At 39.4% G+C, this 26,659-nt stretch overlaps 1 protein-coding gene across 1 annotated transcript in view; it reads right to left on the bottom strand.

The window, feature by feature from the left end:
• The window catches only part of LOC121630655 (glutamate receptor ionotropic, NMDA 3B-like), an 82,398-nt gene that overhangs the window by 29,651 nt on the left and 26,088 nt on the right, over nucleotides 1-26,659 (bottom strand). The window contains exons 2-4 of the mRNA XM_041971060.1: nucleotides 9,771-10,471; nucleotides 1,836-2,332; nucleotides 573-844 (exon numbers count right to left, since the gene is read on the bottom strand). Of these exons, the coding sequence (XP_041826994.1) occupies nucleotides 573-844; nucleotides 1,836-2,332; nucleotides 9,771-10,471 (1,470 nt within the window). The remainder of the gene's footprint in view (nucleotides 1-572; nucleotides 845-1,835; nucleotides 2,333-9,770; nucleotides 10,472-26,659) is intronic.

Below are 26,659 nucleotides of genomic sequence, written 5' to 3'. Positions count from 1 at the left end.
ATAAAACTAACTAAATCAGATATATGGGTGGACATACACAGAGACAGAGCATTAATGAGAAATCTGGGTGCATAAAACTAATTCCTCATAATCAGATAACTGCCCTTATCTGATAAAAAGATATCTGATTATGCTGTCTACAGGATCACTTGAATTACCAGATAATTTCAGAAATCAATGAATAATGAAGACTTTTGGTGTGCATGTAAACAAGCTCATTGTTTTAAACGACAGAGCAACCTTTGTTATGCTGACTCTAAGTTTGAACTTCTCCGATTAACATGCTCACTATAAACTCTACAAACTAACTATTGCCCAAAGAATGGTTCCCTGTTCCTCACCAGAATAAAAGTATTACGAGGGCATAGGGGTGAAATTAAAAGGTTGTATAGCTTCAGATCATTTGAAATGATGGCAGCAACAGAGAAGGATACTGAAAACTGCAGTGCTGTTACATTGTAACTCAAAACGCATCTTTAAGACATGTTTTGTGTTTCTTTAAGCTTAAAAAAATAAATAAATAATACAAATTAAAACTTCAACAAGCTAATGAGTATTTCAAGCAGCTGTACCAGAATGCCCAGGCTGGTGGAGTAGAAGGGTGAGGTGAAATCTATGACTCTGCTCCTGGCAGAGTTAATAGAGAAAGAAGTGACAGCCATGTCAGCGGCTCCACTCAGCAGGTCCCCTACGAGCCCGGTCCAGCGCCCCGTTCCGCTCAGTGCTCCATACTTCCCGTCTCCCACAATGTAAAGGTCAAAGGTGAAGCCCATGTCTTCTGCAAGTTTCTCCAACAAGTCAATGCAGTACCCATAGCAGCATTTTCTCAGGTCCTCTGGTAAGTCTGAGGAAATAAGTGATGATGATTACATTTTTTCATTCAGATATTTTTATGTATGATTAGTAAGTGCACAGGTCAAACCTCTGGGAACTTGTCCACAAAAGTGAATCATAAAAAATGCTGATGGATTGTCAAAGGACTCTTCAGCTTGGACATTTTTTATCACCCTGGCACTACGGATGGGACTATATCTATTAACATTAAATACTGGGCTACAAAAAAATTAACAACCTTTAAAAAAACTAATTAAAAAAGGAGGGGAGCTGGCAAAGTGAAATATACCCTTTGTCAGTTTTACCATTTTGATTTCTCTGGCAAACTTTATTTGTAATTTCAATTAATTGAAATCTGTAGCGTGCCAAACGCTTTTGCTTGGCAAAAGTTGTCTTTAAAAGTTAAGCCCAAGCACCAGCATATGGGACTCTGTGATTAGAGATGTGCTGTATTGAAGTGGCAATCAAACCAGTTTCTGCGCCAACTTGTAAAGAAGTTTAAATTGCTTTCAATCTGTGAAGACGAGTAAAAGAAAGTTAAAATAACTTTAATTTTACTGCCAAACTGTGAGCAATGTGGTTACTCAGTGGTCCCCTGGAGCAAAGAAACAGCACCTGATGTATCTTTGATACGGTAGTCTTCATCTGTTATTGATTTAATGTCATTCGTGCTTTTCATTCATGAAACAGAGATGCAGCCGAAGAGCAGAGACCTTGACATCGAACCTGATATATTTTTGAACTACACAGACCATCCATGATCCCTTATTGATAAGACTTCAAAAATAGCACTAATATCAAAGTACAGTAGAGATGTGGTCACTCACATGGTAAAGAGGTTTAAGAAATAGATCTAAGAGTTTACCTAGGAGAAGCCTACTCTACACCTTACAAAATTTAGAGTTCATAACACACAATGCTTTCTGACTAGTGATACAGGAGTTGTGCTACATACTAGTATCTCACAGTGTTCTATGTACAAATCCAAAAGCATAACTCACCAATGCCCTCCCAGTCCATTGCTGTAGAGTTTGGGTTGTGAAATTGGTTGAAGAGACCGTGGATTATGTCAGATCGGTTGGTTTTAGGGTCCATGCAGAGTTGACCAGCTGGACACAATCCATCCTCATCCACTTCCCGTGTAAAGACAAATGGGTGTTCCACCAATGTCACCACCCTAAGGCGGTGTCCCTCAACAGAAAGTCCTGGCCTCCAGCGACCTCCCATATTACCATCACCCTGGCCATCCCCTCCCCTCACACCAGCCCCAAGGCCTTGTCCCTGACTGTTCCCAAGCCCTCCTACCAGTCCCAGGATGCCTCCCTCTAAGTCAAGTCGGCCACGAGTCCACTGGCCTACAGTAACCCAGGCTGGTTGGCCCAAAGCACCTCTCTTAAGACTCCATACATGGAACAACTGGGAGGAGAGGACCCGAGAGACACCGGCATCCACTTGGATCAGCCCTGTGGCCCCAGTGAAGGAAGAGTTGGAGAGAAACCTTAAGAACAGAGAAAGAAAACCAGACTGTAAATGAAAAACAACAGAATAAAGAAAAAGATGAAAAATGCATGTTGGGGAATTACAGTTTTAAAATGTAGAAACATAGCCTGAATTACCCACTGGGCAGTATGGTTTAATAAAAATATTTTTTTACAAATGTTGGTGCAGATGGGCACAGTCTGGTTGTAAAGCTGCAGCAAGTCTGGTCTCAGATGGATAATTGCATCTCCCAGAAAGTCATAATTAAAAGTTAATGCAGTGCAGTGAGGGTATCCTCCTATCTGCCAGTCCATACAGTCAGTCATTGCCATTCATCTCACTTGCCTGGCGGCCTCACATCAGTCTTTAGAGTAGAATACATTAGACATTCCATTCCCCATTTTTGCATATATCTGTCCTGATCTTTTAAACTGCATGGGGATTGTTCACTCATGTCTGCATTTGATCTTATGGATGTTGTCAGGCAACATTTCACTGTGCATGCAAGTTGTATTATGTGATTATGTTTTAATTAGTGGGAGATTGTAAGGAGGTTGTTAATCATATGAGTGGTTATTTAAAGGTTAAGCATGTAAGAATCAGCGCATTTGATATGACTGCTGAAGTGTGCAGGAACTTCAGAGGATGTCTGGTTTCTTGAAATGGTAAGTTTTCCCCCCTGCTAATGGAAAAGAGGGAGGTTGAGCTGGAGCTCTTCCTCAAAACAGAAACACATTTCCCCTCTCGCTTTCCATTTTAGTTTCACTTTTCTTTTTTTTCTTATGTCTCCCAAGTTACATGTCTGAACTGATGAGCTTGGGTTGCAACGGCTTGCTGTAGAGCTTTCTCCATTAATTATGAGATATGCAAAGGATAATGAAAAGACTAAATTGATCATGTGGGTCATTAACCTCTCCTCCAAGCCAAGTTTTAAGGGTTTGTGTGTTCTGCTTGTTGATTTGTCCGTTGCCCTACATCTTCACTTCTAAATTTACGTCAGCATCACCATAATTCTAAAAGAACCTGATTAAAAATGCTCCTGATCTGAGACTCATTCCAATCACGTTCCACATTAACTTATGTTTCCTCATCAGCAGCTCTCTCTGTCTCTGTGACCATAAAGCTGAAGTGCTAGCCTTGCCTTAAGCTGAAATCACTCATGGTAATAGCATAGCTGAATCATCATATTTAACAGACAGCAGATTCATCAAGCTAACCCACTCCTGACTCATACTGTAATGGCTCCGTCTGGCCACCAAAAAAAAAAAAAAAAAACATTAACCATATAGTAAGCTTTACATTACATCTCTTATCTGAGCAGGATAGAGCAAAATCTCCTTTCTCCCAGTTTGTGACATGTTTGGATTTATACCCACAGATAAAGAAGTAAGGTAGGAGTGTGCAATAATAGAGGGATGGCCAGGAGCAGGGCTGTAAAAAGTACAACACACTTTCAAGCAACACTACCTTTTCTATGCGGTCCTGCAGATTGTTTTGTTGTATCAGGCCAAAGGCTGAATTTCAAGAATGATTGTGGATGTCAAAGCAGTTTGATAAGTCAGCCAGGTATGTCAGAGAGGGATGGCTTCCTCTCACTAACACCTGGTCCCGGTTTAAACTTTCAGACTGAATGTCAGCAGAGTGGCTGGTAAGTGATGACTTTATAAGAGAAACACTGGCATGTGTCTCAGCCTTTTATCGCCCCATCTCCTCTAGTTTGGAAGAAACTTTACTCCCTCTGTCTTTTTCTATGTGTTGTGGTAATACATGACTTGCTTGTTACGATGGTTTTAATCTCTTCTGTGGCGACGGAATCGCAGTGGCAGCTGTGTCGAGCGAGATGGCATTGACTGGCAGATTTCACTTTGATAACAATATGGTCCTTTATCTGCTTCCCTCCCTTCTCCTCCTTTTTCTTCTCCCCCACATCCTTTTCCTGTCTGAGGTTTTCTTTGACTTTTGTCCTATACTTTCCTTTACTTAGTTCATACTTCCTTTATCTTTCATCCATCTGATTGCCTTTGACCACATTCCTGCTTCCGTCTGGATGCAGTAAGCATGCGGGGATGTTTTGAAACTGGACATTAGGAAGAAAACCATAGGACAAAGTAGCTAGTTGCTCATATTTTTAAAACTGGTGCCATGGGTTGTGCTTTTCTCTGCTTTCCTCCTTCTTCACACCTTCCTAGCTTGCTTAAATCTCCAGACATCCTCTCTCTACCTGCCTTCATCACTTCATCCCTTGGGGCATTGAGTTGTTAATTGCCTTTTCCATGTGGAAGTCCCTTCCTTCCTTCAGCTTTGTTAGGTCTCTCCAGAGCAATGGCGTGTCTGGCAGTTGCAACGGAGGGATAAGAATCATGGAGTATACAGGAAGACCACAGAGTCTGACTTTATGGGTTTGAATAGTCTGACAGAACAACGCTTTTTATCGGTCACTCTCAAGCCTGAAAAAGGTCACTGACACTTTAATGCAAAAGTCTCTATTATGAGCAGACCATTCTGAAAGTCAAGATTTTTCCTAATTAGCTCTAAATAGAATCTTGTGACTTTCCCAGGTGTCTTGATAAAGTTTTAACCTGTTGAAAACACATTACTTCACCTACTTATTTTGTTTATAGTTAAAAAGCACTCCACAATGGATGGAGACTTTTTGTGTGGTAAAGCTGCACATGGCAGCATTGCTTTTAATACATAAGTAACCTAATATAACTTTAATTATGATTTAACATGTTAATATTAACTGAAATGTAGTGTGATTGTGTTGATGGGAACATTATTTTGTAAACCAAAGTATTAAAAGTAATTCATTTTCAATCTGATGGGTCCTTATAGGACAGGCATGTCAAACTGGTCCAGCAAAGGGCCGTGTGGCTGCAGGTTTTTGTTCCAGCCAGCCAAGAGCACACAGTTTGACCAATCAGCTGTCTGAAGACTGAGATCAGTTGATTGAATCAGTCAAATCTGGTGTGCTGCTGCTTGGTTGGAACAAAAACCTGCAGCCACACGGCCCTTTGCTGGACCAGTTTGACATATGTGTTATAGGACATTAAGTTTGGTGATCATTATACATAAAACATAAAAACCAACACAAAACATTACATACACAAACATTACAAACATCAATACGAACAGCCAAACATTTCCCTTTCAGCAGCATGTGTATTTGACTGCATTCAAAAAGGTTTGTTAAAAATAAACCAAATATAAGTAGAAGAAAACAACAAGCTTTTTAGGTTTAGATTTACTCTGGCGTTGCCCCTGGTGTAAATCTAGTTGTGGAATTATAAAAATACATAAATACAAAGACAATGCTGACGTGGTGACCTATTCAGGATGCACCTCTCACCGAATATCCAACCCCACACCCCTTCATTGGAATAAGCAAAAAAACATGAAAATGGATGGGTGAATGGACAACACTGACTTTTACTGATAGGATGTAATTATTATTTAGTGTCTTTTAGTCATGGACGCAGTGATTTTTATTTTCCGTTTGACCTTGTTGCATGTGGATTTATGTGATTCCTTTTCAGGGTGCAAAATACAGGAAGGAGAGTATTTAAATTAATGACACGGCGCAATTAACTAACTTTACTAACCTTTGTCCTTGCAGTTAATTACTGATAGAGCCGATTTTTACCAGCAGAAAACAAATCTCTTCAGTTTTGCTCTTGACATGCCTTTTTTCTTGATGGGCTGAGGACAAAGCTGGTGTGGCACAGCTCCAGCTGGTAGAGAAGTGTGTGAAGGAAGAAATTCCTTTAAAAAACCAGTTTATTTGATGTTTCAGTGGAAAATATTGTCAGTACAACAACAGAGCTATGTTATACTTAACTTACTAGAGAAAATCTAAGAGGGTTTAAAATCTGCAACTAGAACTAGAGTTAAAACCAGATACACCAAACAGTTTTTTGCAGCTCATGTTTGTCATTTTGATTGTTTTGTTTTAGTGAATGCCTCATTATTTAGCTGTGCTATAATCCATTGTTGTTGTCCTAAAGCACAGAGGAATAATGTAAGAGACAGTGATGTACCACAGATTTGTATTTACACGCCTTCATTTTTCCAGAATAAGCTATTTATAGAGGAGTTTTAAAGCAGTTTTAACTGTGTTTTTTCATCTGAATCTGAGTTGCTGGTAAATTACAGGCCCCTGATTATCAACAGCTATACTCTTTTGTGACTACCTTATATTGTGATACACCTTGTAAAACAATTTGGCCATTACTGATATGAGTTGGTTGTGTGTATACATCGGTATTGTACATTGCCCGTAAAGCTGGACACTCCCACAGGCACTATTTTTTATTTGCAACCAGTCCAATTTGGCTGGGATAGTAAATCTGTCCCCAAGTGTTTGAACAGGTCCATGTTTCTGAATAATTGTTAATCTAATGTTAGTTAACTATATTCAGTCTTTCAGAGGCAGCAATAAAGTACCATTTGAATTAAAGTTATGTCATCACTCTGTCGGTAGTAATTTGGTTAGCAGCTACAATATATAAAACTCCTCACCACAGTGAGGTGTTGCAGTTTCTGGAAATTCTTACAGTTCTCACATGTAATTCCTGTCAGATGACCTAAAATGCAGATCATAAATCTAAAACAATTTTCACCTTATTGGCAAATAAAAGAAGCTCTCATTAATCCACAGCAGTTTCACTACGGTGACTCACACTTAACAGAGAGGTGACTCAGTGTTTCATTGATGTGTGCTAATACACAACCAGTAACAAGCCATTTCATAGCACATACACAAAACAGAAAACTAAGTATAAATAATAATAATAATAATAATAATAATAATAATAATAATAATAAAGATAATAAGGACTAAACATTAAATATTTAAGAAAATGTAACAAAACCAAAAACGTGTTTAGTGAAACCTATTGTGTGTGTTTTTTTCAGGGCTGCATCAAAAAGATTATCAATTGCTTTTTAACAAACCACCACAAAAGGCAAAAGAGAAGCCAATATCATGGCTATCATTCCCCAAAAATCTATAAACATCCCTAACATTTGCAATAGGAAAAGTCAGCATATTTCCAAAATATTTTGGCTTCATACTTTTCCAAAAACAGTTTTAACCAAAAGGTTCATCTAAAATTTAGTACTCTGTATCAGATTAAAGATAATGATCTCCCACACCACTTATTTCAGCCTCCAGCCCTCCTTGTCCGATGGTTCTGGTACCTTAGTGCTCAGATAAACTGCAGACAGAAAGAGCACTGTGAGAATCCAGCGAGTGATTATGTGGGTGTTGCTGATGATCACTCTCAGCTGGCAGGCACCATGTGTGCTCAATATCTGCTGTGGGCCCCAGCTCCTACCACAAATCCTTCTCTCACCAGCACCACATGACTGCAGAAGTTGGCTACGTGCTGTTTTATCCATTGTGCTGTTTGAAGAATATTCATGTCAACTGGCAGAGCAAAAGTATTTTACTTGGGAGTGAATTTATAGTACAAGGCTTCGGTGCTTCGCGCAATATCAACCACATACAGCTTAACTGCGTTTCTGAATTATGTAAGCGTGAGGATTTTTTCTTTTTTTCTGTCCAAACATAAGGATTAATTCCTTTTACTCTAAGTGAATAGTTTAGTCTTTTTTTCTCTGTATATTTATATCACAGACTGCACCTTGACAGATGTGTGAAAGCTGTCAAAAGACTTTTTAAAAGCCACAGGGATAAAAAAAATTGTGGCAACAGCATAGAGAATCTCACAAACCCCTCTGGTACCAGTCTATAAATCTTCATGCCATAAAGACCTCCTCCCACCTCAGAACAACAGCGCTGTTCAGAAGTCAACACCCCTGTGGTGGAAAGGACAAACAGGGGCAGCTACAAGCAAGCAGTGCCACAGAAATGCCAAAGAAAGCTAAGAAGCTAACAGACATTTAGTGGTGTGGCAAGTGAAATTAAACTGCAGTTTGTCAGTGTGATCAATATGTCATTAGATGATTTAAATGTGTGCGCTGGTGGGAACATGCCTCCAAATTTCAGAGCCAAGGAGTCATTTTACTGCAGACACATAAGTTAGCATAGTGGATGGTTGCAGAAGGTATAAAGACCATTAAAAAACCAGACCAGGCCTGACAAGTGCTAGTATTAATCCTCCATCATCTGATGTAAGATATTAAATGTTCAGAGAAACTTATGTATCATGCACACTACTGACATTTTCTTAGGCAACCTCTACCAACTGCAGAGAACTGCAGGTGGTGGAGATTAGTCTTTGTGGAGAGCTGGAATTACTCTAGAAATATTCAAAATGATAAATAAATAAATACATCTGTCAATGAGAAAGGAGGATTATATGGTAGAGCTGCCATTTTTTAATAAATCAAGTTTGGGTGAATTTTAATTTGAATTCTTGAAATGTGTGGTATTTTAACCATTGTAGAGCATATGATTCAAAAGACTTTCAGGCTGCACCTTTTGTTTTTTAATTGGTTTTAAAGTGTTAAAAGATTCCCCACTTCCCAAATGAATGTTTGAATATAAAAAATAGCAGCACCATGACTTAGTAATAGTATCAGTATTTTTGGAAAAACATTAACATTTCTTGGACTATCTTTAGGCTCTGCTCGAAAATTGCATACCCATAATGAAATGAATATATCTCTGTCACCACAAGGTCTATTTAAATAGTTTTGGAGTCATAGTAAAGGGAAAACTTTGAGATTTGTTAATATGTATAATATCAGTACATGTGTTAAAAAAAAAAAAAAAAAAATAGGATGACATATAGCACAAATAAAAAAAAGTTTCAGGCTCACCTAAAAAAGAAAACACTACCAGGATGAATATGGATATCTCTTTGGATTGATACAGTTCTAAATCTCTGTTAATTCATTGTAAAATATGTGAATGTTATCTCTGCAAAGGCCAACTCTGATAAAGTAAAATAGAACAAATTACAGTAGTTTTTAGCATAGATAGCTCAGAAAAGGTTTCCAACAGGGCTATTTTGGCAAAGTTGTGCCAAAATGGCACCACTTGTTCTCAAAGTCCCTCAACTGAAGGACTCAGGTTTTAAAATGTGAAACTGTTATGGTTATTAATAAACTTTATTAAGTTTGTTTTCAATTTTATGAACATCAGTACTTGATGAGGGTTGTAGTACAAATCTCAATCTTAAACTCCCCTGTCCTGTCTGGATAATTTGTAGAACTGAAATGAAAACTGTTTCTGTCCATGCACATATTGCACCAATCTCAGCAAGACTTACATTGTACATCTGTACATAAAATATATAATATGTGTAAAATATTGCTGGTGAAACAAATGACAGCCATGAACAATTAAACTTTTAATAAGTTTTAAGATTAAAACAACTGTATAATACCAATATGTAAAGTTAATTAACATTTGTGGTTAGTAATATTTTGCTCTTTTGGTATTTTCAAGTGAACTTTAATCAGTAAATATATGGAGCATGTGTGCATACCTGGCGAGATATTGTCCAGAAGAGATCAGTTCCTGTCGATTTGATTTGTCATAACAATTCACCATGTTCTGAACCAGCGCTAGGTCTGGTCTCACCATGGTTCCTGCGGTGACTGCTCGACCAATCAGCTGTAAAGCATCCCGTATGTAGAAGCTTATCGGTTTGCGGCCAACCTCCCCATAGGCCAGCAGTCCTAGGGGACCTCCAAGAGTGTGTAGTGAATCTGGAGACAAGGGGTATCCCATGATCCACTGCAGTGCTGGTAGTGATGGAGCGAGACGCTGTGCAGCCCGAAGTACAGAAGAGAGACACTCAGGGTCAGATCCCAGAAGAATTACAGAGGAGATAGGAGAGGTGGAGCGCAGGAAACTAGTGGATATTATATTCAAAGCCTCTTCTTCCATTTGATCTTCCCTTTTCTCATCGCTGGCCTCCCCCTTTCGATCTCTACTTCCTGGGATGAGGGTCAGATTAATAATGTCCGACAGATGCCAAGTAGAACCGCTATTCTTCTGCAGGTGAGTCAGCAAGCCATCACCACCTTCGTCCCATCCGGGGCAAATCACAGCTGCTCCTCCCCAGCTGCCTTCTCCCCGGCTTCCCCTGTCCCTATCCCCGTCTCCTCCCTGCAGGACAGCCAACAGCAAGCTGCCCAGGGTTGATGGAGGCACACGGGCAGACATCTGCAGGTGGAATTGGTTCTGTGAGACAATAACAGAGGAAGGAGGAGGAATTGAAAGAACAAAAGTGAGAAGTAAGAAAGTTAAGAGGATGCCAAAAAAAAAAAAAAACATGACAGAGGAGTAAATAAAAATGGCAGAGAGAGGGAGGGAGGAAAAAAAAAAAATCAAAACAGAGATTATTAGATATCACTAAACCCCAACACTTCAGGGCTGAATAACATGAATTCACATTAAAGCACTCGTGTACTGCAAAACAATTCCTGTTGCTGTAGTAATTTACCACAAAACAGATCAGAAACAATCTGTCACGTTTGTTCATTATCTCTCAGTCTGAATGAGAAGACACAAACAAGGAGTCAATGATTCGCATCTAATCTGCAACATCACGGTTGACTTGGCAAGACAACAGTAGCATCCACAGTTCATCCAAAAGCCTGCGTTTCCAAACCCCACAGAAAACACTGGCTTGTTTCATACTGTTCCAAAATGGATAACACTGTTGTCCTTGAATACTGCTCACAGATGGACCCCCCCTTCTCCTTCCTTTGGGGTTTCTATCCATTTTTCATCCAATCAGTGCTTCAGGCAAGGTTGAAGGGGGGGGACTGCTTTTATATAGATAAGCCAAAGTTTAGCTAAACATGACTTAAGATTTTCTTTGAATGGCTCCACCTCACTGAACTAAGATGATAGGTATGCAATAGGGCTCATGAACACCCTCTGGCCCAAATGCATACACATTTTCAGAATCTTTGAAGCATGGGAAAAAAAGCACGCGCATACTTTTATACACACCATAAACATGCACAAAGGGATTTGATTGAATCTGCAGGCACACTATGCAAGTATGCCAAATCCTTAGATACCCTGTGCAACACACACTCAAACGCATGCATCTGCGTTTGAAGATGAGCTATCTTAAACCAAGTGCCACCCTCACTCAGACACACTCATTCAAATGGAAATGTCCCACCAGGGAGCACAAAGCTAACAGAGCGGCCCACTGCTGAAAGTCCTTGAGTCCCTTAAGAGAGTGAGAAAAAAGTATTTGAAGTGTGGGCAGACATGGATCAATTAATGCAGCCTATGTATTTATCCTCTTGGAAAGTGCCAGGTGTGTGTGAGAGGACAAGTGAAGATCTGTTCATTGGAACTCAGTGGGGCGGCTGAAGAGGTGGAATGATTGATGGGAGTGAGTAGATCGTGAGGTGGCAGTGGGTGGTGCAGACAAATAAAGACAGGAGGGTGGTGCGTACAACTGGTGTGAACATTATTTAGCATATCACTGTCAGGAATGAAACTAACATCATGCATATTTTGTCAAAGGACTCAGAGAACACAAAATGGGATGAGAAAAGATCAATGCGGAGCCTCAAGGCAGCTGGAGGAATTACTATGTAAATCTAAACCTGCTCTCATTCTAAGTTCCTCTGAGTGCAACCTATCCAAGTTAAACTATATAATGCACACGTTCAGAGCAAATCAAGTTAAAAAAAAAGAGATTTTACAAGTAATCAGAACAGCAGACTGATGAGCGGGAAAAAGCTGTTAATTAAGCTCCCAGTCTATGAAGCTTGTTAGAAAACCAGAGAGGGATTCTTGCTGTATACATCATTGTCAAATTAATTGTAATAATGTTCGTCTGCGGGACGTCCCACAGCTGCGTCAGCTGTTTTATTATTTCTATTGCACAATTATGGCTAGCTTGCTTGACTTTTAGACTTTTATTATTTTAGCATTTCAATTACATCTGAGATATTTAGCTGGTGTTCTTATCCAGACCGACTTACAGCGTGTACAACAGCAGTTTTTCTTCAGGAGTGAAGACGTGAGGATAATAATAAGAGGTAACCAGAGCATTGTTAATGGAAAAGGTGCAAGGAGAGAAAATAAATAGGAGTGAAAGGAGGAGGCAGATGAAAGCTCTGATGTGATTTCTAAAAGATAAGGTGATATGAACCTTTTTGTATAGATGTGTTTCTCCATAAGATAAGGACAAATTATGCTCTTTTGACTACAGATAGACAGACTTTTTCCCAGGGGAACTATGGACATAAGAAAACTTAAAAAAAGCACACATCTAACTTGCCTATAACAATTGCATTTAGTTGCTGTGTTTGGATGCAACACAGTTTTTTCCCTGATATCTTTATGTGGAAAAACACTGAAAATCTTCTGCTCTGCATCTAATTATAATTGTGATGTATGACACCATAACACAATAATAAAAACAAAAAATCCCCAAACAAGACAGAAAGATCACCTGGAACAAAAACTCACACATCTATGTTGGAACATCTTTGCCTTTAGCTGAAATGATAAACAGACCAGCTGGTACACCAATCAGTGACCTCCCAAGAGAGAGAGAGAGAGAGAGAGAGAGAGAGAGAGAAAGAGAGAAAGAGAGCAAGAGAAACAAAAACCTGCACTGGGCAAGAGTTAGGCCACCCATGAATGGATGATGTCTCTCTTGAACCTTTCCAAGAAGTCTGGGTGACAAGACTAAAGCTAACTAAAGTAATAATAAAAAAAGAAGTTCCCCATGTGTGACTCAAATCTCAGTCTTCAGAGGGTTATTACAGTGATAACTCTCACTCATAATGTTACAACATACTGTAAAATAATTTCGCTCATTAACGAGGCCAATTCATGATAGACCTCATAGTGCCAATGGACAGTCTTCCTTTTATTATTAGCTGTTGCTCTTATCTTTAAAAAGAGGCACACTTTGTTCTTTTTGGATTTTAATAACATTAAACATTTGCCATTCGTCTGTTATAAGCGGCCTGCCATTTTCCAAAAGAAAAAGGCAGACAACAGTTTCAATCAAACAATAACAAAATCCTACATATAGCATAGCAAGTTCGGCAGCATATGCAGGGCAATGAAATCCCTGCCAGTCATCTTTCCAGCTTAATCCAGCGTGTCTTAAAAACGAACTGGCAACAACAGTGTTTATCCCTGTGACACACCAGATTTAATGTATGTATGTGCTTATGTCTGCAAACTGGTGTGCAATTGACAACAATAGATCTTCAAGTCCATTGTGGCATGTGTGAGTTTGCTTGCGTTTGCTCCGGGTCTAGGCCAACTTTGTTGTTGCAGTTATCGAAGATCACAATGTAAAATGTTTATTTTTTAGTGGAATCTGAGCTAAGTTTTGATCTGTAGAGTGATGCAGACAGCATAGCTTTTATGGTGCAACTGTCTAGACAAGATAAAGGTGGCTGTGCTGTTTGTGGAAGTTTACAAGCTATTTGCTAGTTCTTCTAAAACACAGAACCATATTTAGGATGTCTTTTGGGATTTGTTTTGGTATGCAGGCACTGATGAGCTTGATCTTGCCAGCCATGTTGCTACACATCGTTACTACCTACACCAAGGCTCGTCTTTTTATAAAGGACTTGTGTCTTTTTCAGGCTTGGTTAAAATGTAATGGGGAAGAAGCTATACATTTGCAGCTTGTAAGACCTCCAGTTTGAGTGCATGTTCGAGTGTATCTTTGTGTGTATGTTCTTATCATTTTCCATTCTCAGGTATGAGCTTCACCTGCAAGTAAGAGACTTGGAGAGACTCAGAAAAGGATGAAAGATAAGCACAGCTAAAAGGAGTGTCAGCATTATTCTGGTATAAAATATAAAATCCATAGTTCTTCTCACACATCTACAAATTAGGGAGCCTTGAACTGAACCTTTACTTCTACTAAACAAATTCATACTGCTGTTTGACTTGCTGGTCCAGTGATTTTCAGGTCTTCAAACAAACTGCATGTGCACAAACACACACACAGACACAATACACTTGCACATGGACATACACACATGCAGGAGGTACAGAGAAAACATGCACACATGGGCACCCGTGCAAGAACACACAGTTACAGTACAAACACAGTGAGGTGTGAATACCTGAGCAGAAATCCTCAGGGATCTCTAGGCAATGTGGAATAAGAAAAACTGACAGGAATGCACTGAATGAAAAAAAAAAAAAAAAAAAAGTAAGGATGGGGGGCCTTATTCCTTATTTAGGGCCATGAGAAAAGCATCAAAACTCTCACACCTTCTGGTGCCAAATAGGAAAAGAAACAAGATTTCCTGAATTTAAAATGGACACAGAGGAAACCGCAGCACCTGCAGTTTCAAAGCTTATTAAAATCAACTTGCAGGAAATATCAAGGAGGTGGGACAAGACAGCATATGTGTTTGAGAGTATATCAGAAGGTTTAGGTGGCTGGGGGAGGCAGAAGGCCTAAGATGTGAGCTCAGGCTGTGACAAAACCAGGTGTCTCCTTTTGGCCTTGCTCCACAGCTTCAGGCAAGGGATCTCTTTAACTTACTGCATCCTGACTTACCATGAAAGCTCACTGTACTGCAGCTTTTAGCTAAACATGGCAGTCATGATTCGTTTGCATCTAGCAAAGCGCCAGTGGTTAGACCGAGAGCATGCTTGCAGCTGCCCTTGCTATTATACCCAGCAGTATGGACCTCTGCCTGGGCCTCTGAATGGCTGCTTCGCTTTTCTCTATGTCCAGAAACAAAGCTCATGGTCATGGCAGCACTCCAAACATCAGCACCTCACTAAGCATATAAATATTTCAGCAGCAGTTATCAGGTGAGATGGCTGAATGAGGGGAGGGCAAAGGCAGAGATTGGAAGGGAGGCCTAAAGTGAGGAGTATGTTGGAGATGAAAGAAAAATTGATATGTGGTTTAATATCCGTTGCTGCAGTTAAAGGCAACGGTTTGCATTTGAATGTATGTGCAGCAGAAGAAAAAGAAAATAGACAAGATAGTGAGCTTGAGGAAGAGGAAGACAATATTTTCTCAGCAGGGTGCAAGCCTGAGATTTCAAACACCTGAGATAGGAACTGAGAGCACTGTAACCTGAATGTCAAACAAAAATGTCAGCAAATGTGGGCTTGCAAGCACACAAAAAATACTCCAATGCAGGCAGTTTAACTGCAGCTTAAATAAATTCATGCTTACATTAGCTCATACATTCATGAATTAATAAAAACGGTTAAGTATGTAATTTCTTCTGACTATTTTTCTCAGAGTATAAACAAAATCCATGACTGAATAAGGTGTTTTACAGATTTTTGCATGTTTAATAAAGCAATGCTGAGCAGCACTTCTTAGCTGACCAAGAGGTAGCTAACTAGGCTGTTTGCTGTGCTGTTGTGTAATTGTATGCAAATGGCATTGTTTAATTTTCTCCTAATTTCCTTCCGTCTCCTGGCACAAAGTGTTATATGAGTGACTTTAATCTTACTCAGCCATGTTGCCAGGGTTAAGCTCGGTGGGGGTAAGAAGAAGTTGGCGCCACTACACAGAAATGCATCGCAAGCACAAGTGGAAATACGTACAAGGCAACCTACAATCCACACACAGGCTGTAAATTACATTTACTTGCTTGCACATGCACGGCAGCATGCCCCACGCTCACATAAACACGCAAAATAACACGACTGTGAAGCAATCAGCCACTTAACTCGGCAAATGACTGCGGTTATCTAAGCATAACAGGCTGTTAGCTCAGAGAAACTGGGTGATAAGCGGTAATATACACACTATTAGGCTCCACCACAGGACTGGCCAGAGAAAAGGGCTAAATCTTGTTTCACAGTTAACAGTCGATGAAGATAATGCTATGTCTCCCCCTGATTGTCACAGCTGAGTAACATATGCAAATACCTAGACTCAATCCAATTCAGCCCAACATTTCCTATAGAGCAATGGCGGGGAAAAGCATGTATGAGACTGTGGCTGCTGAGGCACGATGGAGCAGCAGGTGCAAAGCACACTTTGAATTAGGTTTGATTACAGGGAAATGGCTTATCGTTGCTCATGCTGTTCATAACGTAGCAGTGACAATTTAGAGACTGCTGGAGGTATGAGTGTGTTGAGTCCATTAAACATAAGGACTTTGTTAGTTTCTTGGTGGTATGGCTGGTTAGGAGAAGGGTGAGGGGCTTTGCAGTGGCATCATAAAAATATTATTGTAGTCATGAGTGATTGTGAGAAGAGCCATAAAAGTCTTGACAGGCCATGTCTTTTCTTCTCCTCAGGGCTCTGAGTTTATGGTAAATCCTCAAAATAGGGGGAAAGGCTGAAAGAAAATGGGATTTGCTCAATTTGTTCATCTGTGTCAAATCAAGCATAGCGGTGTGTGTAGGTGTGTAGGTAAAAACTTGCATATGTTTGCTCATATACAAGGTATTTGTCTATGAATGTGTGTGTCTGCGAGGGTATTTGTGTGCTATTTACGACTGTAAAAATGTGAATGCCTGTGATTTACAAGCCATTTGATGGAATATTGTTCTCAGCATGCCTTCAAATTAATTTGAGTGATCAAGACGCAGAGCACATCAGCATCCCCCCCCCCACCCCTCAAGCATCCTGAGCTACTGCAGAACAGACAGAACGAGAGGAAGGCTGTTCTTACACACACATTTCATGACACACAAAGTAAAGCAGAGTGATCACACACTCAAACCAGCCAAGCGCTTTGGGCTTTGAACATTATCCATGAAGAAGTTTTTGCGACACAATTCCACAGTTTAATCAAATGGTGATCCAGAGGGAATAACTAAAACTCAGAATGCATATCATAGTATGCAAATGCTTCCATGCTAGTCTGAGTAAACGGAGTAATCCAAAGCAGAATGTTCGCTTTCATTATCAGTTAACTTTGGATTTAATGAGCCTCCTCGGGCCTGCGAATGTCCTGATGTGATCAATAACAATAAGAATGTGCTGTTGTGGACTGGTTAGTCAGGTCTCTAGTCAGCCAGTGTTAGTGCTGAGTGCACCGCTAGCATTGGTGAAGGCTGTCATCTCAGCACGCTGCCTATGCGCCTCTTTTGTCAGGAGCTCCTTTGATCCCCTCAGAAGCAGAGTTACAAGCCCACAGCAGAATTATGCTGAATGGGTTCATGTATCATCCTCCCCCCTACAAACAGCCTCTGGCCCCCTCACTATTTATGATCATAATAGCTGCCGTTATTTATTAGAGAGAGATTGTTGTCCTTGTTCAATAGGCAGTGTTGTTTTCTCTGCTGGGGAGAATAATATTTGTCCTTTTGGTGTGGCCCTGTGTGTGATATGAGACAGCGTAGTGAATGTGATGGTGATTGATTCCTGTGTTGAACAGCAGAGAGAGGTACAGAGGAAGGCTAATCTGAGTTATGATTGCCACTGTAATCGCATTTTCTCCTCTGACTCATCCATCCGCTCTACAGTAGAGCATGCATGCACTATTTTGATGACGTGCCGCTGCTCTTTCTTGAGCACATTCCACTTGTTTTCCATCACCAAGATTTTCAAGATCATAACTCACCCTCACTTCCCGCAGCCCCAGTTTTATCTTCCACACTCAGTAACTTGCTAACCTGCTGGAAGTGGCGTCAGGCATTGGGTGTAATCATGCCATCACGTTGGTGGTAAACTAAGCTGTTTGGGGTGTTGTGGCAGTGGGGAAGGATAGAAAATAGCCTCTCGCTTGGTTGTAATTTGATCAGCAGGCAGATGGACCGATGAGACGGTGACATTATTAACAGATCTCTAAGTATGGATGCAGACTGGCGTGGTGTCATTAACAGTCAGGCCACGGGGAGTGGAGCTGCAAACAGAAAAACACTTCAGGGGGTGCACATTTATTCACAAAACCCCAGTGGTGAAAGCACACTATGCTAGTAATGAGATGTCTAAAGCTTTGAGTAGAGGGTGTGCATCTGAGTATGTGTGATATTTCCTGTTCACACTGTGTATGCATCTTTCTGTTAGTTTGTTGTGTATACTTAATATGTGTAAATGAACAAATCCCTGATGGAAAATATCCCTTTGCTCCAGTCACGCTGAATACATAAAACCCAAACCAGACTTCCCAGGAGTGAAATAATACACCCAGAGAGATGGAAGTAATTTAGGGGCAGCGTGTTTGCGGAAGAGTGCTTAAAGGGGATATGTGTAAGTCCCACGATGGATGGGCTTTCTGTGAGTAAATGACCTGCCTTGATTCAGTCTATCAGCTGAGCTCTCCACCCAGACTCCTTGATACCCCCTTTCATCCATCTCTATAAGCGATGATGGAGAGATGGTGAGTAAGAGGACAAGAGACTTCAGAGATGAATATGCAGAGGAGTCAACGAGCGAGCATAAAGGAACTAATTAGAGAAGAGGGGAAAAATTTAGGATCAAAAGGGACAGAGACAGAAAAGTTAACAAAAAGACTATTAGACTCAAATCTGAATATGACGTAATATGTATGACAAACGGCACTCTGTTCAAACCAGAAGTGCCTCTTTAATGTGACTGAGAGTTTTAGCTGAATGAGGGCTCGTTTGAGGAGAGCTGATTTCAGTTAAAGACGAGCATGTTGTGTGGTTTCTGCCAGTTTCTGGTGTCACATAAGTAAATAAGTAGTGCTGAAATAGTCATTTAGAAAAACAAAACAAAGTTGTCACTTACTCCAGAAAAGATTTCAGGCACCAACCAAAGCTTAAATTAGAGATACCACGCAATGTGCTCGGTCATTAGAGAAATATTCTGCCTACATTTTTTTGACGTACATTTTCTATCAAGAGAAAAATGTGAATCCCTTTAACAATTTTAAGATTATAAGTACATGTAAAGGCTGGAGGTCTTTACTCAGAAGGATTAATGCTCATTTGAAAACAGGAGCCAAAAAAGCGACAGATTCTGAAAAATAAAAAACTTGCAAATTGCTTATTAGATGGAGGCATCACTTGATATAAGTTGTGACCACATGAGAGTCATATATTTTGCTCTGAATTGTCAAAACAGCACATATTTGTTGGGTGAAGATGCAGTTGGAAAACAACTACCAGCCAGCCAGAAGAAACCTGCATGATTCATGAAGGTCATGATCTTTATGCAAGTCTTACATCAGATGATGAAACAGTCTCATCATTTAACTTCTTAAATTTTTTTTTTTTTTACATGTATGTGGAGATAACCAAGTTTTACCAGGTCTTTTCTACACTAACTTAAGTTTTAAAACCAGACACGTTATGTAACTTTACCAACTTACACAGTGGCATCTGTGATGAGCATTTCTTCTGGGACAGTTTCGCTCTATGCACTCTGTCACATTCTAGTTATCAGATATAAACACACCAGCTGTTTTAAACGCATTCAGCAAAGGAATGCAAGAAGACATATTAGGAGGAAAAGAAGCGACAAAGAGACAGGGGAAGAGAAAAGACAAGAGTGAAGGTAAGACTGTCTCTTACTGGCGGGAAAGACCTCACAGTACAAGAAAGATGGAAGATGGATGCTGAATTAGCCATTGATAGGGGGCGCAACCCTGAGAGAACCTACAAAATTCTGTAGTGCATCTTTAAAAAGCTCACGTTTGTTTTCTGTTACGGCTTACCTTCTATATCATATTTCTATTTATTAGGTTTAGGCATCATAAACTACATACAGTAGTTTGGCAAAATATAACAGCTTGCCTTAAAATGTTAAACCATCTTGCAAATCCCCTTTTGACTGTAAAATACACAAACTTAGTGAGGCACGAGAGAAAGCTTTAAATTATGTACAGTATTAGCAGCGGTGACAGATTTCATATTTAAAATATTTATAGCAGTTATTTAGAAGTTAACTGGCTGTAGTGGATACTGAATTGTTTTGAAAATGTTGTCACTTTATGTTACTTGTCATGATTCAACTACAAATTGTGACAAAACAACAAACAAATTAACTTTTCATTAATTAAACATCATTATATCAGATTCAGCCTTATTTTTAGACACAGAGCATTTTGTTTGTTTAATGATAAAATTAATCCTTTGGAATACAATTTGCCTCCTAACTGTATCTGCAGCATACAAACATGAATCACCTGGATACTTTGTTTTGAATATTGTTGTTTTCTTGCTAATCAAAAACAATCTGCTGTCCCTCATTTTTCCCCACCCAGAGGGAATCACATTGTGATATCTGATTTGTTCGGAGTTTGTTGAGTGTCAGCTTTCCTTTTCGAGAAAAGGATGGAGAAAATGGCTCAGAGGAAGTAATTTCAAAAGACATGAGCTCTATATTAGAAAAGCGGGGACAAGGACATGGATATAAATGCAGATAGAAAGAGATTAAAGCAGCCTGGCTGCACTAAGAACCCTGTTACTCAGACACTACAGAAGGAAAAGATAATATATTTCTAAAGTTTGGCTTGTCCTTTTTGTTACCTTTTTACAGTATATCCATTTCCTATTTAACTTCAAAGTTGCATACTTAACATGAGCGATTACTCACTTTAAAACAAAAAGTGCAATTTTAAAACATAAAGTTGAAAAGATGAACCCAGAATTTATTCTGAAGTCTTGACTGATGATTTTGAAGGGCAGTTTAGATATTAATACTGTTACTTTGTGACCTCCCACATGTATTTAAGTGAAATCTTACATTAACAGCTTTGTACTAAATGACTATTTGCTTTACAGGTTTTCCTACCCCACCATGTGGGGAACAGAAGGCACTTGCCCATATAAATTTTGTGCATCTGTGCTTGTCATTAGCTCCGTCAGCCAATAGAGTGTGAATAAACTGTGCTAATGTTGTTCTAATGAATAACTTTGAAGAGAGGATTACTTGCAATGGCTGCTGCAGCACAAATTCAAAAGGATGTACACATTTCTTTCCTTCTGCAACAGCTACAGTTGTAATATCTATATTTAAACCTTTATTCACCCTGGGATGATTTACAGCTCACGCTGAGCCTGCAGGTTCCTTTAGAGCAATGCACTGATGATGCATATATTTATATGTAGTCATATTCTGAAAGCTGTCACATCATTTTAACCTTGACCACAGAAATGGCTTTACAGAAAACACTGCCTTGCTTAAGGACACAGACCACTGTGGACAGTTACAAGGGTTAACTAAGTGTGCTTTCACTTTTCCCACCAACATATTTTGGGATTCCAACTTGTGACCTTGACTACCAGCTGTTTGGACTGGAAGCAGCTGCAGTATGATAATATCCATCACACTTTGTTTTTCATCAAAGCCTAAACTACAAAGCATAAACAACAGCAATGCAGCTATATATATATATATATATATATATATATATATATATATATATATATATATATACATATATAAAATAGCGTCTCCTGGGAGAGGAATTGCATGTTCTACTTTTCTTCTCTGAACTTTAAGTAACAGTCATATTTTTACAGGTAGTTTTGTTATTCATCCAAACACAGCGGAAGGTACAGTGCACATCTCTGCTGCTAGGGTCAAACCTCTGTAGCGTGAGACTCATCTGCATACAGAGAGATTTTTAAACTGTGTCATGTGAGGTAATAAGAGATTTTATTAGTTTTTATTCATTTTAGTGACAGAATTTTAAAAAAGGGGGTCAAATGTACCCTGATAAGACATGCTATCATGCAAGCAAAGGGGAGAAATTGTTTATGAACCCTAAACATAAAAGGTGGGCTTACCTGAGGTGTTCAAACTCAATCCCCCCACTTAAAGAACCCATTAAATAAAATCATTATTCCATGGATAAAGTGGTGTACTTAACATTCTCCAGGGAGGTGATACAGATTAATAAAAACATGAATAATATTATGAGAACAATGCACTTAAGATAGCCCCTAAGCCCTATTCTTTGTAAATGTGCCATTAGTCATTTTGATGAGTCATCCTGCATACATAGATCCAAGTGTTTGCAGCAGCCTCTTCTTCAGATGTAACCTTTAAGCAACCTTTAAGCAGCACGTGCACGGGTTTGTTGACAGGCGGTTACAAAAATGTGCAACTGCTTTATTTTTTTTTATAAGGCCTGCAGCAAACGCACCCACACAGGCTAATCTGCCCTGTTGGAAGGGCACATCAGATATTTCAGAATTACCCCTGGAGTTAAGAGCTGTTATTGCATCAAATCATGTTTGATTCATTTACGATAACTAAGGCACATATAATGGGAGTGGGCTAATTATTCTACTCTGAGAGCTCTGGGCTTATTTTGGAACAAAGGTACACAACACATGCCTGAGAAGCTGTCTCCAAAGAAAAATGACCAGGAAAGAGGTTGGAATTGTAAGACTGATTAACAGGAGGAGAAACACTGAATTCTGTTTATTTTTATTACCTTATTTATTGACTTTGTCCAAGTAGTTGTGCAAAATGAGTAGAATAGGGATTTAAAGTTCCCAGTAAAAAAAAAAAAAAAACAAACAAACAAAAAAAAAAAAAAAAAAAAAGGAGAAAAAAGAGAGCACACATTATATATTATCTTATCTTAAGCTACTTTGCACATGATTTGCTCTCTGGCACTCTCTATAGATGAGATCATATTAGCCCATTCTCCCAGAAAATATTTTTCACATTTACTATTGGGGGAAATATGCACAGCGTTTACAATCCATACATTAATGACAGTACTGTTTATGTGGCAAACCACATAATTTACCCTAACCCTGACCAGTTGTGTATGTCCCACCTTAAATGTTTTTTTTTCTTCATATCTTGTGTATTTTTAATATATTTTTAGTATTTATTTTTATACACTTTTTAGTTAAAGATTTTTCCCTTTATGTTAAACAAATACTATGTGACTTTCTGACCCTGAAAATATGTGTTTCTGACTTGTTTTGATGGTACATTCCCAGAGCCATTTTTACCCAGCAGCGTCCTAAGGCCGAGAAACTAAACTTTTTTTCCAGGGTGCTGCGGCACTCAACATAAACATTTCACTTTATGGCACAGCGTCACACGCCAGCAACTGGATGTCAACACACTGGCACGTCTAAACACGCACTGTGGATTCATCATCAAAGAAATGCAAGAGGACAATTTCAGAAAGCAAAGGAAAAGAAAAAGCGAGAAAGGGGCAGAGCAAGAGATGAGACAATGGTCTACACTGGAGTTAGTTTTACTGTTTGGAGACAACTTCAAGTAGATGTAGGATGCCAGATGTATGCCAAAGTAGCCATCGTTAGGGGGTGCCTCACTTAGAAAAATGACCAAAGTTCAGTAGTTCTTCTTTAACAAGTTATTCTGTTTTCTAAACATATGACAATAGCTGTGGGCACCATGTAAAACAACAATAGCAGGACCTACCATTAGTTAAAACAGTATATCTTTAGGTAAAAAAAAAAAAAAAATTAATTAAATAAAGGAGGAGTTACTACAATTAAACATGGGTCTGTCAGCTGAAGGTACATAAAAAACAACTCAGCTATCATTGTAATAAAGGCAGATTTACACTTGACCCCAAAGTCCTTTCTCTATATCCAAGGGCCAGATGGACAGGTGGCCTAAAACCCTAAAATCCGACGATCCATCCATCCCTCCATCCATCCATCCATCCATCCATCCATCCATCCATCCATCCATACATACAAACATACATCCAATTCCTCTTATCGGGTAAGGTCACAGGGACAGCAGCCTAAGCACAGGAGCCTAGACTTCCCTTTCCCATTGACCCTTTTCAGTTCATACGGAGGGATTCCGAGGCGTTCCCAGGCCAACCGAGAGACATAGTCTCTCCAGAGTGTCCTGGGTCTTCCCTGGGTCTCCTCGCAGTGGGACATGTCCGCAGCACCTCACCAAGGAGGTGTCCGGGAGGCATCCTCACCAGATGCCTGAGCGACCTCATCTTGCTCCTCTAGATGTGGAGGAGCAGCTGAACTACTCTGAGCCCCTCCCACATGACCAAGGGTCTCCCCCTATCTCAGAACCCGGCCATCCTGCGAAGGAAAGTAACTCTGGCCACTTGTATTTGTGATCTCGATTTTTCAGTCACTACCCAAAGCTCGTGATGATATGTGAGGGTAGGAACGTAGATCGACCAGTAAATTGAGAGCTTTGCTTTTTTGGCTCAGCTCCTTCTTCACCATGACAGACCGATGCAGAGCCCTCATCACTGCTGACTTCTCTGATCCGCCTGTTGATCTCCCGCTTTTACATCCCAAAAACATTAGATACAGTATAAATATATATAAATATAAGAGTTTTGCAAATCACTGTATGCGATGTTTTGCAAAAAGTGTGAAGCTGAGTCTGTGCTTATTGTTGTGCAACTCTGGAGAGTGTTTTGTTTCTTGGCTCTAAAGATTTGTTAATTGTGTGAACAATTTTAGTTTAATGTGTAAACAATTGTAAAAAAATGTAATAATTAATACATTATTTTCTAAATCTAGTGAAATGAATAAAATGAAAAACACTTTATTAATCCCTCAGGGAAATTGACATGGCAGCAACCTTTCTAAAGATTAGTAAAGATAATCCCCTATAAAATATAGTGAAATGATCATGATGCAGGCCTGTTTTGATGCATCAGGGCTATAATAACTTGCCACAATGAAACCAGCAAAATCTATAAGAAAATCTGAGCTTAATGTCATAAGAGAACTCCTGCAGAAAGACATTGACCCCACAAATGTAAGTCATCCTGTCAGTGAATGTTTAAGAAAGAATGTTTTGAAAAGGTCAAGTCAAAATATAGACTTTAATCCAACAGAAGGAGGAGCGAGAGGTTTATGAGGAAACTCATCAAAGCCCAAAAGATGTGGCTGTTCTGTAGAGACTAATTGGCTGAATTTTCTCTAGGGTGACTACATGTTGTATTAAAAAGTGTTCCTAAATGAATGAAAGATCAAGTATGCAAGGCCAAGGTCGTTTGAGTCCCCTTGATTTACTTTTAAAATATGACCTGAATATCAGGTCATATTTCACCTCAAGTTTGTTCAGATTTTATGAGATTTGCTACAGACATTATTCTGCATGCCTGGGCTCCAGCCATGATCACATATTAACCTACAAACTGTTCATTGCGTTTTTTCAGTTTCTTGAGTATAGGGAACAAACAGAAAACAGTATTGAGACTCAATTATCATCATTTTTAAGCAAACAGCATTTTAAAAACTTCATTTATACTGCTGAGCAAGTCTGACTTTTAAGCAGAGGACTTTGAACAACTTCAGAAATAAATGCAAATGTGCCACTTCAATAAAAGTATAATATTTTATTTGAACAAAATGGAAATGGAAATGCTCACATCTTGATTTTACAGAATTATTTTATTTACATTTGTCCTGTGCTTTAAATTCAGGGTGTCGATAAGTCTGGTTAACACTGTCCCTTAGGTCTACTGGAAAATTGAGCCACTTATCGCTCTCTCAATTACCTCAGTCTCTGTATTAATTGTAGCAACAAATAAATGGGCCATATCTCCGCACTAGGCCATAATCACTAATCTGCCATTCGTGCTTCTAGCCAGGGGGTATAATTGGAGCAGTTCATACTAGTGGAAAATAACTGATCATCAACAACGGTGCAAGGGTGGCCAACTGTGCAAAGCAACTATTGTCCAATCAGAGAAAATTACAAGGATTATGTTGCAACCTCTGCAGTTCTAGAAACATACATGTATGACTGTGTTAAATCTGTATGATAACAAATTCACCTGGGTGTATGGACGTTAAACAAAAAAAAAAAAAAAACACTGCTCTTTGATGTTTACATGAAGGTATCACAGGATCTAAACTTACTATGTTATAATGGGTGTAAAAAGCTGTCCATGTGAGGGTGCTTAAAGGCACTTAAGAAAAAAAAATTAGCCAATGGTGAAACCATGATCTGCCTAGGAGCCACAAACTTAGTTCGTTTCATGACAAAAACCATGGCTGTGCTCCTCAAAGCTGAGGAGCAAAAAGGAAATGGCAGGGGGGGATGATAATCTTCCTGTAAATGCCAACTCAGAGCTTAACACTTCTACAAAGTCACCTCTAATTTAGATTCATAAAAAAGATTGCAAGCGTCAGATATCCTTAAGTAGAGGGACTTTAAGGAGTCAAACTTAATTTTCTTAGTTGGCAAACACTTCCACTGTGTGTGATATTTCAATTAAAGTGAGCAGCTGTGAGTCTGTTTGATTTGTGTGTGCATGGGTGTGCGTAGGTCACTGAAGTTACTGTGGTCTAATAGTGACATTTGACCCAATTATGTTGTAAATGAATGGAAAGCAGTATTTACCGATTTCAGAATATTGCCTCTCACCTTTGCAGCTGTGTTTTTCAGGCTCAATTAATATGAAAAGCTGCATTCCCAGGACTGATTGATGTTGATTGAAACCTGCAAAGGGCATCAAAGAGCAATGAGAGCCTACCGAAGACCCACACACACCCATTCACACACATTGGTCTGTGCAGAAATGTTTCTGTTGT

Source organism: Melanotaenia boesemani, chromosome 20, assembly GCF_017639745.1.
Source record: "Melanotaenia boesemani isolate fMelBoe1 chromosome 20, fMelBoe1.pri, whole genome shotgun sequence".
Lineage (NCBI taxonomy): Eukaryota > Metazoa > Chordata > Actinopteri > Atheriniformes > Melanotaeniidae > Melanotaenia > Melanotaenia boesemani.
Note: the sequence above shows the minus strand (reverse complement) of the source record. Positions and strands in the feature narration are given on the sequence as shown.